The sequence below is a fragment of the Lepidochelys kempii genome, chromosome 1, assembly GCF_965140265.1.
Source record: "Lepidochelys kempii isolate rLepKem1 chromosome 1, rLepKem1.hap2, whole genome shotgun sequence".
Lineage (NCBI taxonomy): Eukaryota > Metazoa > Chordata > Testudines > Cheloniidae > Lepidochelys > Lepidochelys kempii.
The window spans coordinates 242,948,422-242,961,722 of NC_133256.1; the positions used below are offsets into that span (position 1 = coordinate 242,948,422).

General features: G+C 42.9%; 1 protein-coding gene across 3 annotated transcripts in view; it reads right to left on the reverse strand.

The window, feature by feature from the left end:
- The window catches only part of IPO8 (importin 8), a 68,637-nt gene that overhangs the window by 52,063 nt on the left and 3,273 nt on the right, over positions 1-13,301 (reverse strand). The window contains exons 1-4 of one of the 3 annotated variants that reach the window (XM_073321284.1): positions 7,700-8,096; positions 5,585-5,720; positions 5,156-5,312; positions 1,645-1,803 (exon numbers count right to left, since the gene is read on the reverse strand). In XM_073321284.1, the coding sequence (XP_073177385.1) occupies positions 1,645-1,803; positions 5,156-5,312; positions 5,585-5,645 (377 nt within the window). In that variant the 5' untranslated portion in view covers positions 5,646-5,720; positions 7,700-8,096. Of the gene's footprint in view, positions 1-1,644; positions 1,804-5,155; positions 5,313-5,584; positions 5,721-7,699; positions 8,097-13,301 lie in introns of those variants that run through there. The other 2 variants (XM_073321276.1, XM_073321291.1) reach the window with 2 other exon arrangements.

Below are 13,301 nucleotides of genomic sequence, written 5' to 3' on the forward strand. Positions count from 1 at the left end.
TACATTTCAATACTTTCTAAATCCACGTGGATTCCATACTGAGCAAGGCTATTACTGCTCATTAAGCCTTGTGGAGGACAGATTAGTTGAGCAACCTTACAATCCAAAGCTACTTTGCCCCTCCCCCCCTCCTCCTGCCTCCCCACATGCTCCCATTTTACACAATCTAGCTCTTTTAGAAACAAGAAAGGTACAGGCCAGTTTGGACAAAGGTGATGACTTCACTGCAAGAGGCTCCTCTACATGAAAGAGCATGGGTCGACCACAGACATCCCTACCTAAGACGCAGGGATAAAATATTCTGAGCATGGGTCGACCACAGACATCCCTACCTAAGAAGCAGGGATAAAATATTCCAAGATTTTATCTTGGCATAGACCTACACACTGATGGATTGTTAGGCACTAGGTATTGTGTGTATCAATATTACTCCCAGATTCTCTCTTCATACTTCCTCTTCCTCTCCCCACTCCACACTTCCATAAACTCAGTCAAAAGGAAGACAAGTCCTACAAATAAATGAGTTAATCCAGTTTAAAAAAAAAAAAAAGGAGGTGTTTCAGGTCCTGCCTCATGAAACAGGTTCAAAGATGTATTTATTATACTTTGCAAACCAGTGTGTCAGGTAAGTTCTGGCTGACCCAGGGCATTTCATGTTAGTATACAGATTGTGGTAGTGACTCAGAGTTTCCTTCTCCCCCCCACCTCGCTGTCGTGTGTGGATTAGCTATCTGGCTATAATTTCTGACCCAAGTAGGCTGCACTTTCAGTGACACAACAATAAAGAGAGTTGACATTTAGTTACATTGTAAAATGTATGTATTTGAGAGAAATCCTCTCCCATACTCTATTATGTTGCTTGTCTGATAAGGTCAGACACACTTTGGGGTAGAGACTATGTTTTCCTGTGTTTGGTCAGTGCATAGCACATTTTGGGCACTACCAGAACCTAAAGATCATGATTCTTGTGTGTGGTGCATAAAACATTTTGGGAGCCTTAGAACAAAGTTGTTACATACATTTAGGATGGTTATTCACAAATAGTTCTACTCAAGTAAAATACCCAAGGAAGAAACTCAAGGGGAAAAAAACAGAAAAAAGTTAGATTGGAAAAAAACAAAAAAAAACCCCACCAAGGGTATGTCTACACTGCAAGGAAAAACCCGCAGTGCCAGGTCTTAGAGCCTGGGATAACTAACTCAGGCTCAGAGGGCTAAAAATAGCAGTGTAGACATTTTCGGGAAGGCTTGAGCCTGAGCTCTGAGACCCCCTCACTTCCCCACTGGGTTTCAGGACCTGGTGTCCAGCCTGAGCAGGAACATCTACACTGCTATTTTTAGCCCTGCAGCCTGAGCCAACTGACCCAGGCTGAGATTCTGCACCATGGGTTTTTCTCTGCAGCACAGACATACCCTAAAACTCTGACTGCTGCTGTATTTTCTGCTCTCAAATTGCTGTCAATATAGACATGATGAATAGTTGTCATTTACATAAAAGAAAGCAAGCATATGGGCATCAGAAATTCCCATCCTTCATCTGAATTCCCCTCAGAATTGTCAATACTCTTCTGTCTTTCTTTCCAAGTAAAGAAATCAGCTGAGATAACAACCCTGATTTCTATTCTACTGATGGAAATCCACTTACTCATAAGTTTTCACCAGCTGATACAAACATAGCAGGCTACCAAGCCAGCTCCCACTGTTCTGAGACTGCAAGTAATAGCCTATCTTGTCTACAACTGCTGTCCAATGGCCAGGAAAGTCATGCTTAATGATAGCACGGAGGCACATTGTCAACTGGGCCCTAAAAAAGGAAGAAAAAGCAACATGTTATAAGAAGATAAATATGTTAACAGCCAACAGTTTATATTAAAGGCCTGATCTTGAATCTCATTATTTAATGGATACAATGTACTGGATTATACATACTTTGAGAACACAGGAAGAGTTTGAGGGGCGGAGGGCCAGGAGATGAGAAAGGAAGAACAAAAAAGACTTGAAGTTAATGTTAAGGGAACTCACTTTTCATCCTTCAGGCTTTTTTAGCTGCTTTTTTCTCCCATCCTCTTATCTCTCCACACCTACCAAGTGTTACATACAATTTCTTTATGAAACCTACTAGCACTACCCTTTGAAAATTAATCTGTAGGGGTTTTTTTAAGTGCCCATGAAATTAAAAGCAGCAACAACAAAAAAATGTAAGCTTGCAAATTTTTATAACATGAAACTGTCTTGTGTGTGATCCAGCCTGAAGTTTCCTCACCAAATTATGATTTCCCTTGGATCATCCAGGAATCAGTGCTCTTGACTCTGCCAAGGGATGAAAAAAGTCTGCAAAAATATCTTCTCTTTACCTAATTTTCTACTGTAAAAAATTCTCTTTGCAATTTTCCATACAGACACTCAGAGAAGGGATGTCATTATTCAGCAAGGGGCTCTCAATCTTTTAATCATTTCAGCTTTGCCTCCCTCTCATCCTTTTGCAGTTTGTGCTTCACACTGCCATCTTTCTGTATCTGCACCCTCCTACCATTGCTCTGGCAAGCAGAAGGTGACAACCTCCACAGCATTGCTCTACTTTTTTGTGCTTTTCAGATTAAGGCTTTGTCTACACTCGCAAGCGAACGACAAAACTTTTGTCACCGAGAGGCATTAAAAAAAACCCCCACACATACACCCGAAACGACAAAAGTTTTGTCGAGGAAAAGCGCTCTCCTGCCGACAAACAGAGGCTACTCTGCGCGCCTTTTAGCAGCATGGCTGTGCCGGCACAGCCATGTCGCTAAAAGCCGCGTAGGGTAGACATAGCCAAACTTAGTGCTGACTGTGGTTCTGGAACAATGCCTGGGGAGACTGTAGGACTCTATTTATCCATTAAACAGTAACAGTACAGGTAATAGCAGTGCAAGCACACCTACACTGTGCTACAACCTCAGCCTGGAGAGACCACTGCTTTTAATAGAAATTCTAGTCACCAGCACCAGAGATCTCAAGTTGGAAAAGTTGTAACGCATGGGATTTTCTGAATACTAATACCAACATTACAGAAACACAGAGGGAGTCACAGCTCCAGAAAAAGTTCTTTTTAAAGATTGAGTTTCTCATGGGTGCAGTCTTTTAGTGAAGCTGCTGCTTCGTACCACTCCACTATGCTATGCTCTGCTGCCCCATCAACACAGGATCTGACTCCACCCCATCCCACACAGTTCCAGTTACTGCCTCCCCACTGGTTGATTGTTTGGGAGCGGAGAGCCCATAAGGTTCTGGCCAGGCTCCGCAGGCAGTGGATGGAGGCAGGGCACACTCCACCAACATGGAGGAAATAACCAGAGCTGGGTGTTGTAATGGTGGAGACCTTGCCCTGCTCGCATGATGGAGGGATGACCAGGCCATATTTCAGTGGTTTTGTTACTGAAATACATGGGCTCCTGCTCCCAGTCCTGAGCTCCATTCAGTGAGATTTCAGATATAAACGTGAGTGAAAAAAAGGGTTCAAATGTGAGAGTCTCACAATTCAGGCATGAGAACTGAAGTGTGTGCGATACTATTCAGTCATTGCGGCCATTCAATCCTTACCTTTCTTACTCCTAGGTGAATTCTGTGCCACTGCGCACATGCAGAATTCACATCCCCTGGAGATTTTTTTTCCTCTGCAGAATAATACATTCTGCTGGAGAGGTACTGCAGTTACACCTTTCGCCCACCTGGGCTGCTGTGGCATCAGAAGAGAGGGCAGCTGGCTCACCAGCTGGAGCAGCCAGCCAAAGAGAGGGAAGGAGCAAAGGCTGCTTTTCCTTACAGTGACATGCTTGTGGGGCCAGCTGAGGTGGGGACAGTATATGGGGGGACGGATAGAGCGGGGCACACATGGCTGCTGGGGGAGTCAGAGTGGGGTTCAGAAGGGCTAGTAGGAAGGGGAAGAGTGGGGCAGCGGCACAGGAGCTAGTGGGGTGATAGTAAAGAGCGAAAGGCTGAATGGGAGTGGAGTGCAGGGACACATGGGGACAGGGGAAGGGGAGTGCAAGGAAAGACGGGGACAGATGTGCCTGAATGAATGGGAGATGCTAGGGGTCAGCCAACTCTGCATTGGGGAGGCTCCCCAACTCCCTAAAAATCCCACCCCCACCCCGAAAAAACCCATCTCCCACCCACACTCAACAAAGCCTCCAGGTTCTCTCCCAGGCTCCCAGCAATTACTTCCCTCTCCCTCAGCTCCCCATTACCCCTGACTCTCCCAAGCCTTTGCACTGCTTCTCAGGGGTGCAGGAAGTAATTTTCTGTATTGTAGTATAAATGAATTATTACTCAAACTTCTGTATTAATATGGCTAGTAAGGAATCTATTTGTCAAAAAACATTTCCTGAATCTTTTTTGTTGTCTGTATTGTTAGACATACTTGCTGACAGGTATTTTGAAATAAAGTACCAAAATAAATGAAACTGGTGTGTCAAAATAACACAATATAATCAAACAAAATATGCAGAATTTTAAAATATTGTGTGCATAATTTTTAATTTTTGGGCACAGAATTCCCCCACAAGTACCTTTCTACCAACAAGGAAGCCATTTGTTAGCATTTGTGAAGGAAAAGGGTTTGTTCTTGTTTTTATAAACAGGGATACTGGTCCGCTGGAAACCTGATGTATACTATCAAACTCATTTTACTTAGGCCAATGAACAGTCATAAACCTATGAATTAGACCACTGTCCTCAAAAGTAGAGAAGTATATCTTAGCTTTCCTAAGGTCTGTAAAACATTGGTACCAGAAACATTAATTGAAATAAGTTCTTCCAACATGTATAAAAGTAATAAAAGCAGCTGAATAAAGGACTTTGCACACAAAAAAATACATTTTTAGGCTATGATGTGAATGGTATTTATCTGGAATTGAGGGTCAGTGGCAGGCTGAAATAACTACTGTGACAGCCCCATGCACCAATCTCCTCTGAATTAGTAAAATAAACAGAAAGTGATTAGACCAAGTTTCAGGAGTTACTTTAAACTTTCTATGCTTTGTAGTAAATCTCTTATTGTGAGCAGAAGACACTTGCAAGTTAAAAACAGTCCAATTTAATGAGACAAATAAAAGGAGTTGCGGAGGCTGAGCACCTCTGAAAGTCAGGCTCTTAGTCAACATTTGCACAGTATAACGTACCTCACTAAGTCAGGAGACCGAATAATTCCTTCCACAATGTTATCACGAATTTGCTGGCGATCATTTTCATGAATGTTGAATGGAAATACTGCTTCTCCTGGTGGCGGTTCCCGATCCGGCCAGTACTGTGTCACCATGTTCTTCAGGTAAATGGCAGCTAAATTACAGAAAAAATCCTAACATAGCAGCATGGAGAGGATTGCTTAAATTCAGCTCTGTAGCGAAGTCCCTACCATTCAGTGTGGATTACAACTGAAGGTGGCACAAAGTGATGCTGAACAACAAAACAGGGCAGAAGGCTAAGAATGACTGAATGTCTATCCTTTAGCAAATATTAGAGAGACAAGATGCGTGAAACAATATCTTTTATTGGACCAATATCTACTGATGAGAGAGAGAAGCTTTCAAGCAACACAGAGCTCTTAGTACCTTTTCCAGTTCTGAAGAAGAGTGTCACACTAAATATAAGATCAAATAGATAGTTTAGCATCAGTTGTTGTGGGAGATCTTAGTCAACAAACCCAACCTTTTCATCACTAGAAACATCAGGGTCAAATGTGTGGTCCTAAACAGAATATGGGATTATTTCAGCCAGCCTTTACAGGACAGTATTCTTTATTACAACCAGCTTTGCAAAACTGTCACAACAATTTACCAGCCTAGGCACAAAAGCTACGCATCTATCATAGTTATAACAAATGGAAATTACAGTATTTCACTCAGAATAACCTACTCACCCTCAGTAAGTAGAGTTTTGCGGGGCTGACTTAAAACAAAGCATAACTATATGCATGGCCCGTACATTCTACTTGCGGGGAAATGCCTGGTATCGAACTGGCATGGAGCATACCTTTTATTCCAGCAAAGAGGTCTACTGTAACTTCCCCAAGCCTTATCTCACAATAAAATTCTCCGTAATTCCGCGGAGATGTTCCCTATCGCCTCATATGAAACGTCATGAAAAAGTGGTATCTGGTAATCCTTAGCTGAAAATATCATTTACTCCTAAAGAATGCCTGTAACTATTCTTTCAGACATAGCATTAGCAGAAAGTTCTTAATAAACCTTTAGAATACTAATCCTTTCACTCTTTTTCTTTTAGTTAATTTTTGATTGGGATTTTAAAGCATATTAAAGCATGAATCAGGCACATTCAAATAGAATATTTTTCTCAATTTTGACAGATTGAAGAGTATTAACCAAATTCTGTAGTTTGTGTGCAAAGCGTGTTAAAAGGGTCAAGTGGATGTCAGAAATTAAAAAACTTGTTTTTCAGACAGACCAGAGTATTCAGACAAAAACAGGACCAGAATGACCAATACAATAGCTTAACACACTGAGGTCACACCAGGACATGTGCTTCCACATGGATTGTGATTTTGAATAAATTCTTGCTCTCACAGCAACTGTAGCATTCTGCTGATTTAGCAATTTGGTATAAATGTACTGTCTTTCCATTCCCCACCTCCTTCCTCCACAAAAAAATACTGAAATATGCTCCACACATAAATTTGTTTTGTTCTGACAAATGAAAATAAGACTCTGTTTTATTAAAATGACCACATGGATCCTGAATTAAGTGCCTCCCTTTGTGCCAACATGGTCCTAACAATGCCATTCACAGTTGGATTATCTATGATAATATACAGGCCAACAAGATGAACAACATACATCAGCATGCCCCAGTGCACTCAGGGGATTAACTGGTCTTTTTAACTTTTTTTTTTTTTTTCCAAAAATTCAACCACCCCCCCACCTTCTATAGAAAATTCTATTTCATATGATAGAAAGAGAACTGTGAGTGAAAAACCCTCATCAAACTCTTCTTGGAAAAGTGGAATATTTGCTATACTAATTAAAGGTTCACATTTAGCCACCTATTGTACAGGATTAATCAACATGTTCTACAAACAAAAAATTTAGGTCCTGATCCTGCAAAGAGTTACACACGTGCTTAATATTAACTATACCACACACCCGGTGTCACATGCATATATGGAATCCCTTCAAGATGCATTTAGCTAGCTTTATACCCATAACTTATCTAAGGGATCTTTCTTGAGATCTGTTTTTGCGGGAAGGGTCTGTAAGTATCCAGCATTGACTCAGTCCATGTTAACAAGGACTTCTATTTCTCTAAGCTAAGAATTCAAAACAGTGACAGACCCATTCAGATAAGATCCCCCGATCTCCACATACCCTCTTCGTGTGGGCTCCACCTCTCCTCATAAGAAAAAATCTGATCTCCTCATGCCCTCCTATATATCCAAATTTTGCCCATAAAGGCAGGGAAATAAAACTAATCCAAGAGAGATCACTACAAACACAGGAAAGTAAGGGAGAAGGTTTGGTGTGCCATAACCAGATTTCACCACCACACACGAAAGCGAATCACCAAGTCATTAGGGCTCCTTCACCGAACTATTTTAATTTAAAGGCCAAAATAGAGTTAATTTTAATGACATGACAATAGCTCACCACTTTGTTTTAATATCTTATTGACTTTTTACCACAGGAAAAAAATGAAACAAGAATTTAGCTCACCTGCTTGACGTACTGGAAATTCAACTTGATCCGAAACTATGATTTGTAGTAGACTGGGAGCAAAATTTATGATCTTGTACGACTGAAATTTATACAAAACAACCAATAGTTAAAGTCGTGTTTTTTAAAAATTTTAAACTATTGTATTGCCAAATGAGTAAGAAAATTAGGATGACTATTTTTGAGAGAGTTACTACAGTATTCTGAGACTTTCCACGTGAAGTTTGAAAGGAAGTTCACTTATGTCGAATTCACCCCCTCCAGCACCATAAATAATTATTTATAAAACTTTATTTATAAAACATATAGGCAAGGAAGTGGCATTAGTGAGGAGACAAAGGCACTTTTTTGGAGATTCTGAGATACTAAATACTGAGACAAAACTGACTACAGATAATAGAAACCTCTGCAGAAGTCTCTGAATTATTTTATTTTTTTTAAAACTTACCCAGAAAGAGTCAAATGCATATTGATTTGCTTCACAGACACACAGCACTTCGGTGAGAAATACTTCATAGTTTAATGGAAATGCTACCACACTCCCTTTTAAATCAGTAAATCGTTTAAATTACATTGAAGTATATTTGGCAAATGTTTTTGTTATATGCAGTATAACTGCTGAATTAAATTTATAGTAACATAAGAGAAAAGTTAAAAATCTGGAAAACCTACTGGAGTAGCCATACATAATTAAAATCAAGTGCAGACAGATTAGATTTCAAAGCCACAAGTTTCTGTGTATTTTCTGGGAACTTTTCAGACACTCCATTTTCAGCACATCTGAAGAACTTCTAAGTGGAAACACTGCTTAGTGAACTTCTGAGCAAAGCATGCTCGATTAAAAGGTGAAAATATGATAGCATTATACTGCCACAATTCAATGGGCATCCTCCTGCATAAGGAATAGGGAACTCTGCATGGTTCAGTGACTTTTCAGCCTCAGCAACATCTGTAGTTATTAGTCAGTTATGATCTCTTTTCTCTCAGCTCCAGACATTTGATGTTTCAAAGAGAGCTTTTTGCCAGTGTCTGCATGCCAGCTGCTCTCTTTATTTCATCTTCTCTGGAAGAGCTTTACCAATACTCTTCAGATAGCTTACCATTTGGCAGTTCTAGTGGTTTTGATAGTTTTCCTAGCTGAAAGGGAAGAACTTTAACTAAAAATCGAACACAACTACACTACGTCATTTCTTGGACTGCACCTCATTCAACCGCTCAGAAATACACGATTAGGTCTCTTTCTCATGGCCCGGATGCCTTGATGTAGCATTTCCATAATGAGATAATGATAATTTCCATAATGAAATGTATCCACACCGGCACTTATGTTGGTGTAACTTATGTCGTCATTCAGGGGGATGATTTATTCACCCTCCTGAGCAACATAAGTTACGCTGACATAAGCTGTAGTGTCAACATAGCCTGACATGATGCCACAGCAGTAACAGCTAGCAACACAACAAATATGTAAGAGCTCTGGAGAATGATATGGGCTCAAGGAATCTAGATCACTGGTCTTGGATAAAGGCCATCATGCACAAACTGGCAGGCCACTTTTGCCAACTCTGAGCAGAAAGATCAGAGTCTATTTGTTTCCCACCAGGTTTTTCAGCAAACCAGGTAAAGATTTCCATCTTGACACTATACCCTTATACCCAGGGAGGGTTGGTTTACACAAGAAGGCTCATAAAAGCCCTCAAACACACAAAATTTCAGAGAAAGAAGTTACTCATCTTGTGCAGTATCAATGGTGGTTCTTTGCGTAATTTCCCTATGGGTGCTCCACTGTAGATGTATCTGCATCCCTGTGCTGCTGACCAGAGAATGTTGCTAGCAGCATCCACTCAGCCCACGCATGCATTGCCTCCCCCGGCTCCCCATCATCTGCTATGAGGCTAACCAATGGTGTGCAGGTAAACCCGCCTCAGTTTCTTCTCTGCCGCTGAGTTCATGATGAGAACTCCGAAGAAGAGGGGAGGAGGGGAGGTCATGGACCACACATAGGGATACACATCGTTACTGTACAAGGTGAGTAACTTCTTCTTCTTTGAATAGTGTCCCTATGTGTGCTCCACTGTATGTGACTCCCAAGAAGTATCCCCCCACTGGAGGTTGGGGCTTCTGAGTCGAGTCTGTTATAGATGAGTGTACTGTGGCGCCGAATCTGGTGTCTGCGGCAGAGTCCCCCAGGATGGCATGGTGTTCTGAAAAGGTATGTGCAGATGCCCAGGTAGCTGCTCTGCAGATTTCTGTCTGTTGCATTCTCCAAGGGTATCACTGTATGAGGAAACCGATGTCGTAGAATGCGTGCAGACTGTAGATAGGGGTGTTAAGTTGCAAATCTGAGAAAGTTTGATACAGTTTGAGACCCATTTAGAGAGTCTTTGTGCTGAAATCGCTGTACCTCTAGACCTGTCTTCAACAGCGAGGAAGAGTCTCGGAAATTTTCTAAAAACTCTTGTCCTGTCCAAATAAAAGGCCATGGCTCTCCTTATGTCGAGCGTATGGAGGATGGCTTCCCTATTATTCTGATAGAGCTTGAGATAAAAGTTGGAAAGTGAATGAGTTGATTCATGTGAAATGCGGAAATCAATTTGGGGTGAACTTTGGATGTGGTTTAAGCAGAACTTTGTCACAAAAGAACACTGTGAAGGGGAGTAGCAGTATTCTGTACTGGTAGTGGTCTTGACCAAGTGTGAATCTGAGATATCATCTGTGATTCAGTATGATTGAAATGTGAAAGTAAGCATCTTGAAGGTCAAGGTCCGAGAACCAGTCTCCCTTTTCTAACGCTGGGATAATTATTGCCAATGTGACCATCCTGAACTTCTGAGCCTTGACAAATTTGTTGAGCACTCTGAGGTCTAGTATGGGTCTCCAACCTCCCTTTTTCTTGGGTAACCCTAACTCTAAGCCTTTGCCTCTTAGATGTATGGGCACTGACTCTACAGCTCCTACGCTGAGGAGATGGTCAATCTCTTCTCGTAGCAGGCTCTTGTGATAAGGGTCCCTGAAGACAGACGGGGACGGGTGTTGGCAGGGGGGAGCTGTGAAGTGGATTGAGTACCCATCTCCAATAATCTCCAAAACCCATTTGTCGGAGGTTATCCTTTCGCAGGTGCTGCGGAACAGGGTGAGACGGCATCCATAGGGATGAGGGAGGTTTTCCAGTATTGGATAGCATTGAGGAGGACGGTCTGCAGGCACCTTGACTAACCCATCGAAACTGTCATTTTGAGGTGGATGGCTGTGAAGAAGGAGGTTGAGTCCGATGGTTTCCATTTGAGGAACATGGACTTCTTTCTCTGGGGTTCTTACAATCTCTGGGATGAAATGTGACAAATGGGGTCTGAATAAAGGCTGAAAGCTATCTTTTCTCTTCTGCCCAGGCATTTAGATTCTGAGCGATCGAAGAGTAGCCCTGGAATCTTTTAAAACAGTGGTTCTCAAACTTTTATTTTTGCAGGCCACTTGAAAATTGCTGATCTCGGTGGACCACTTAATGATCTTTCCGTATGTTGTATGTACTGTTAGATAACTATTGTAAAGCGCTTTGGATACAAGCGCTATATAAAAAAAAATAATAAACTTTTTTTGTTCTACAATTAAAAGCACCCCGTCTGGTGATGACGATGAGAAATTAGTATGGGGGATACCTTCCTCCTCAACTTCCGCCTCTTGTTCTTCTCTTAATTGTTCAAGGGGCTAGGATTCCCTCGATGGAGCAGCTGAAGGAGGATGTCTCCTTGGCTCTTGATGGACCACACTAGAGTCGGGGGAGGCACGATGTCTGGGTGCCTGCCAATAATCCTATTACGGCCATTGGGGAGAGGCAGTGGTTGGTACAGCGGCTGCCCATACCAAGGAGGCTGGGGATCAGAGGAATGGTACGGCTGAGGTCCATACTGGAATTGGGCACCACAGGGTGGTGACAGGAGCGGCGGGAGAACACATCTTCTTGCTCACTATCAGACTCAGTGGATGAAAAAGGTGGGATATGGAATGATGTTGCCGGTGAGTCTGGAGCTCTGGGTGGACTCAGTACTGAGGCCCCGGTACTGAATAAAGGCGAATCCAGTGCATCTGACACAAAAGGTCTGTTGAGTACTGGAAGTCCGGCAGTGCTAAAGGTACCGTTGGTGATTGCTGGTGCCAAGATATCTGCACCGAAGGAGTCAGTGATCTGGATATGATAGTATGGTCCGCTGGTGCCTGGCATGCCGAAGATGGCACTGATGTCAATGTCCGTACCGTAGGAGCCTTCCCCAGGCCAGCTTTTGTGGATTTTTCATGCCCAGTCAGTACTGATGATTCCTTGCCTGTGCCCATTGGGTCCTTACGCACCACAACATGCTCTGTTGGGGTGGTACCGTGCAAGCCTTGGGTACCAGACTTAGAGAGCTTCAGTGCCATCAGTACTGATGACAGTGAGCAAGACAGAGATCATTTTTGGCTAGGTCAGGGCTTGCTGTGGATTCTCACGGCCCTTTTTTGCGTGAGTGGCTTGTGGGTGTCTTCTTGGGCTCACCTCCCTTAGAAGTAGAGGGTTGCAGTGAGGCTTCCCATCATCCAGATCTTGACACAGCTCAGAGGGTGGTTGAAGAGCCACCTCTATTAAGAGAGCCTTGCGTCTTAGTTCTCTAACCTTTCTGGATCTAACCTTCAGCTGTCGGCACAAACCGCACTTTTATGATATGTCGTTCTCTCCCCAGGCAGTGGACACACTGAGTCCATCAGTCACCAGGATAAATTCCTTGCAACCAAGGCCTGGTCTACACTGGCGGGGGAACAATCTAAGATACGCAACTTCAGCTATGAGAATAGCGTAGCTGAAGTCGACGTAGCTTAGATCGACTTAGAATCACCTACTTCGCGTCCTCGCGGCGCGGGATCAACGGCCGCAGCTCCGCTGTCGACTCCGCTTCCGCCTCTCGCTGTGGTGGAGTTCCGGAGTCAATGGCAGAGCGATCGGGGATCGATTTATCGTGTCTACACTAGACGCGATAAATCGATCCCCGATAGATCGATCACTACCCGCCAATCCGGCGGGTAGTGTAGACATGGCCTAAGACACTTCTTGAAGCCCAATTCATCAGGCATACCCTGTCCAGAGGGGTCCCCAGACCTGAGGGAGGGGAAGGAGAGCGTTGAAGAAAAATTATGTCCAAAATAAAGTAGGATTTATTTTAATAATAAAGATTAAAAAAAGAAAAAAGAAAAAGAAAAGGAAGCTCCAAAAAAGGTAGCTGAAATTAACAATTCTGAAGAAGTTAATGATCCGCGCTATTGGACAGCTAAATCTCTGTCTTTAGCCAGGGGTGGTTGAGAAGGAACTGAAGAGGATTTGCCTGCACAGTGATCAGGGATCGCTGTGATGGTTAGCCTCGTGGCAGAGCGGGGCGGGGCGGGGGGGGGGAGCAACGCATGCACAGGCTGAACGGAGACGGTCACGAAAATTCTCCAGTCAGAGATGCAGGGATGCAAACACACCTACAGTAGAGCACCCATAAGGACACTAGTCAAAGGAGGATTTTATTTTTTTTTGAGAATTAGGGGTGGGGGTATCAAAACTGAGGCTTATATAAAAAAGAGCTAGTGGCAC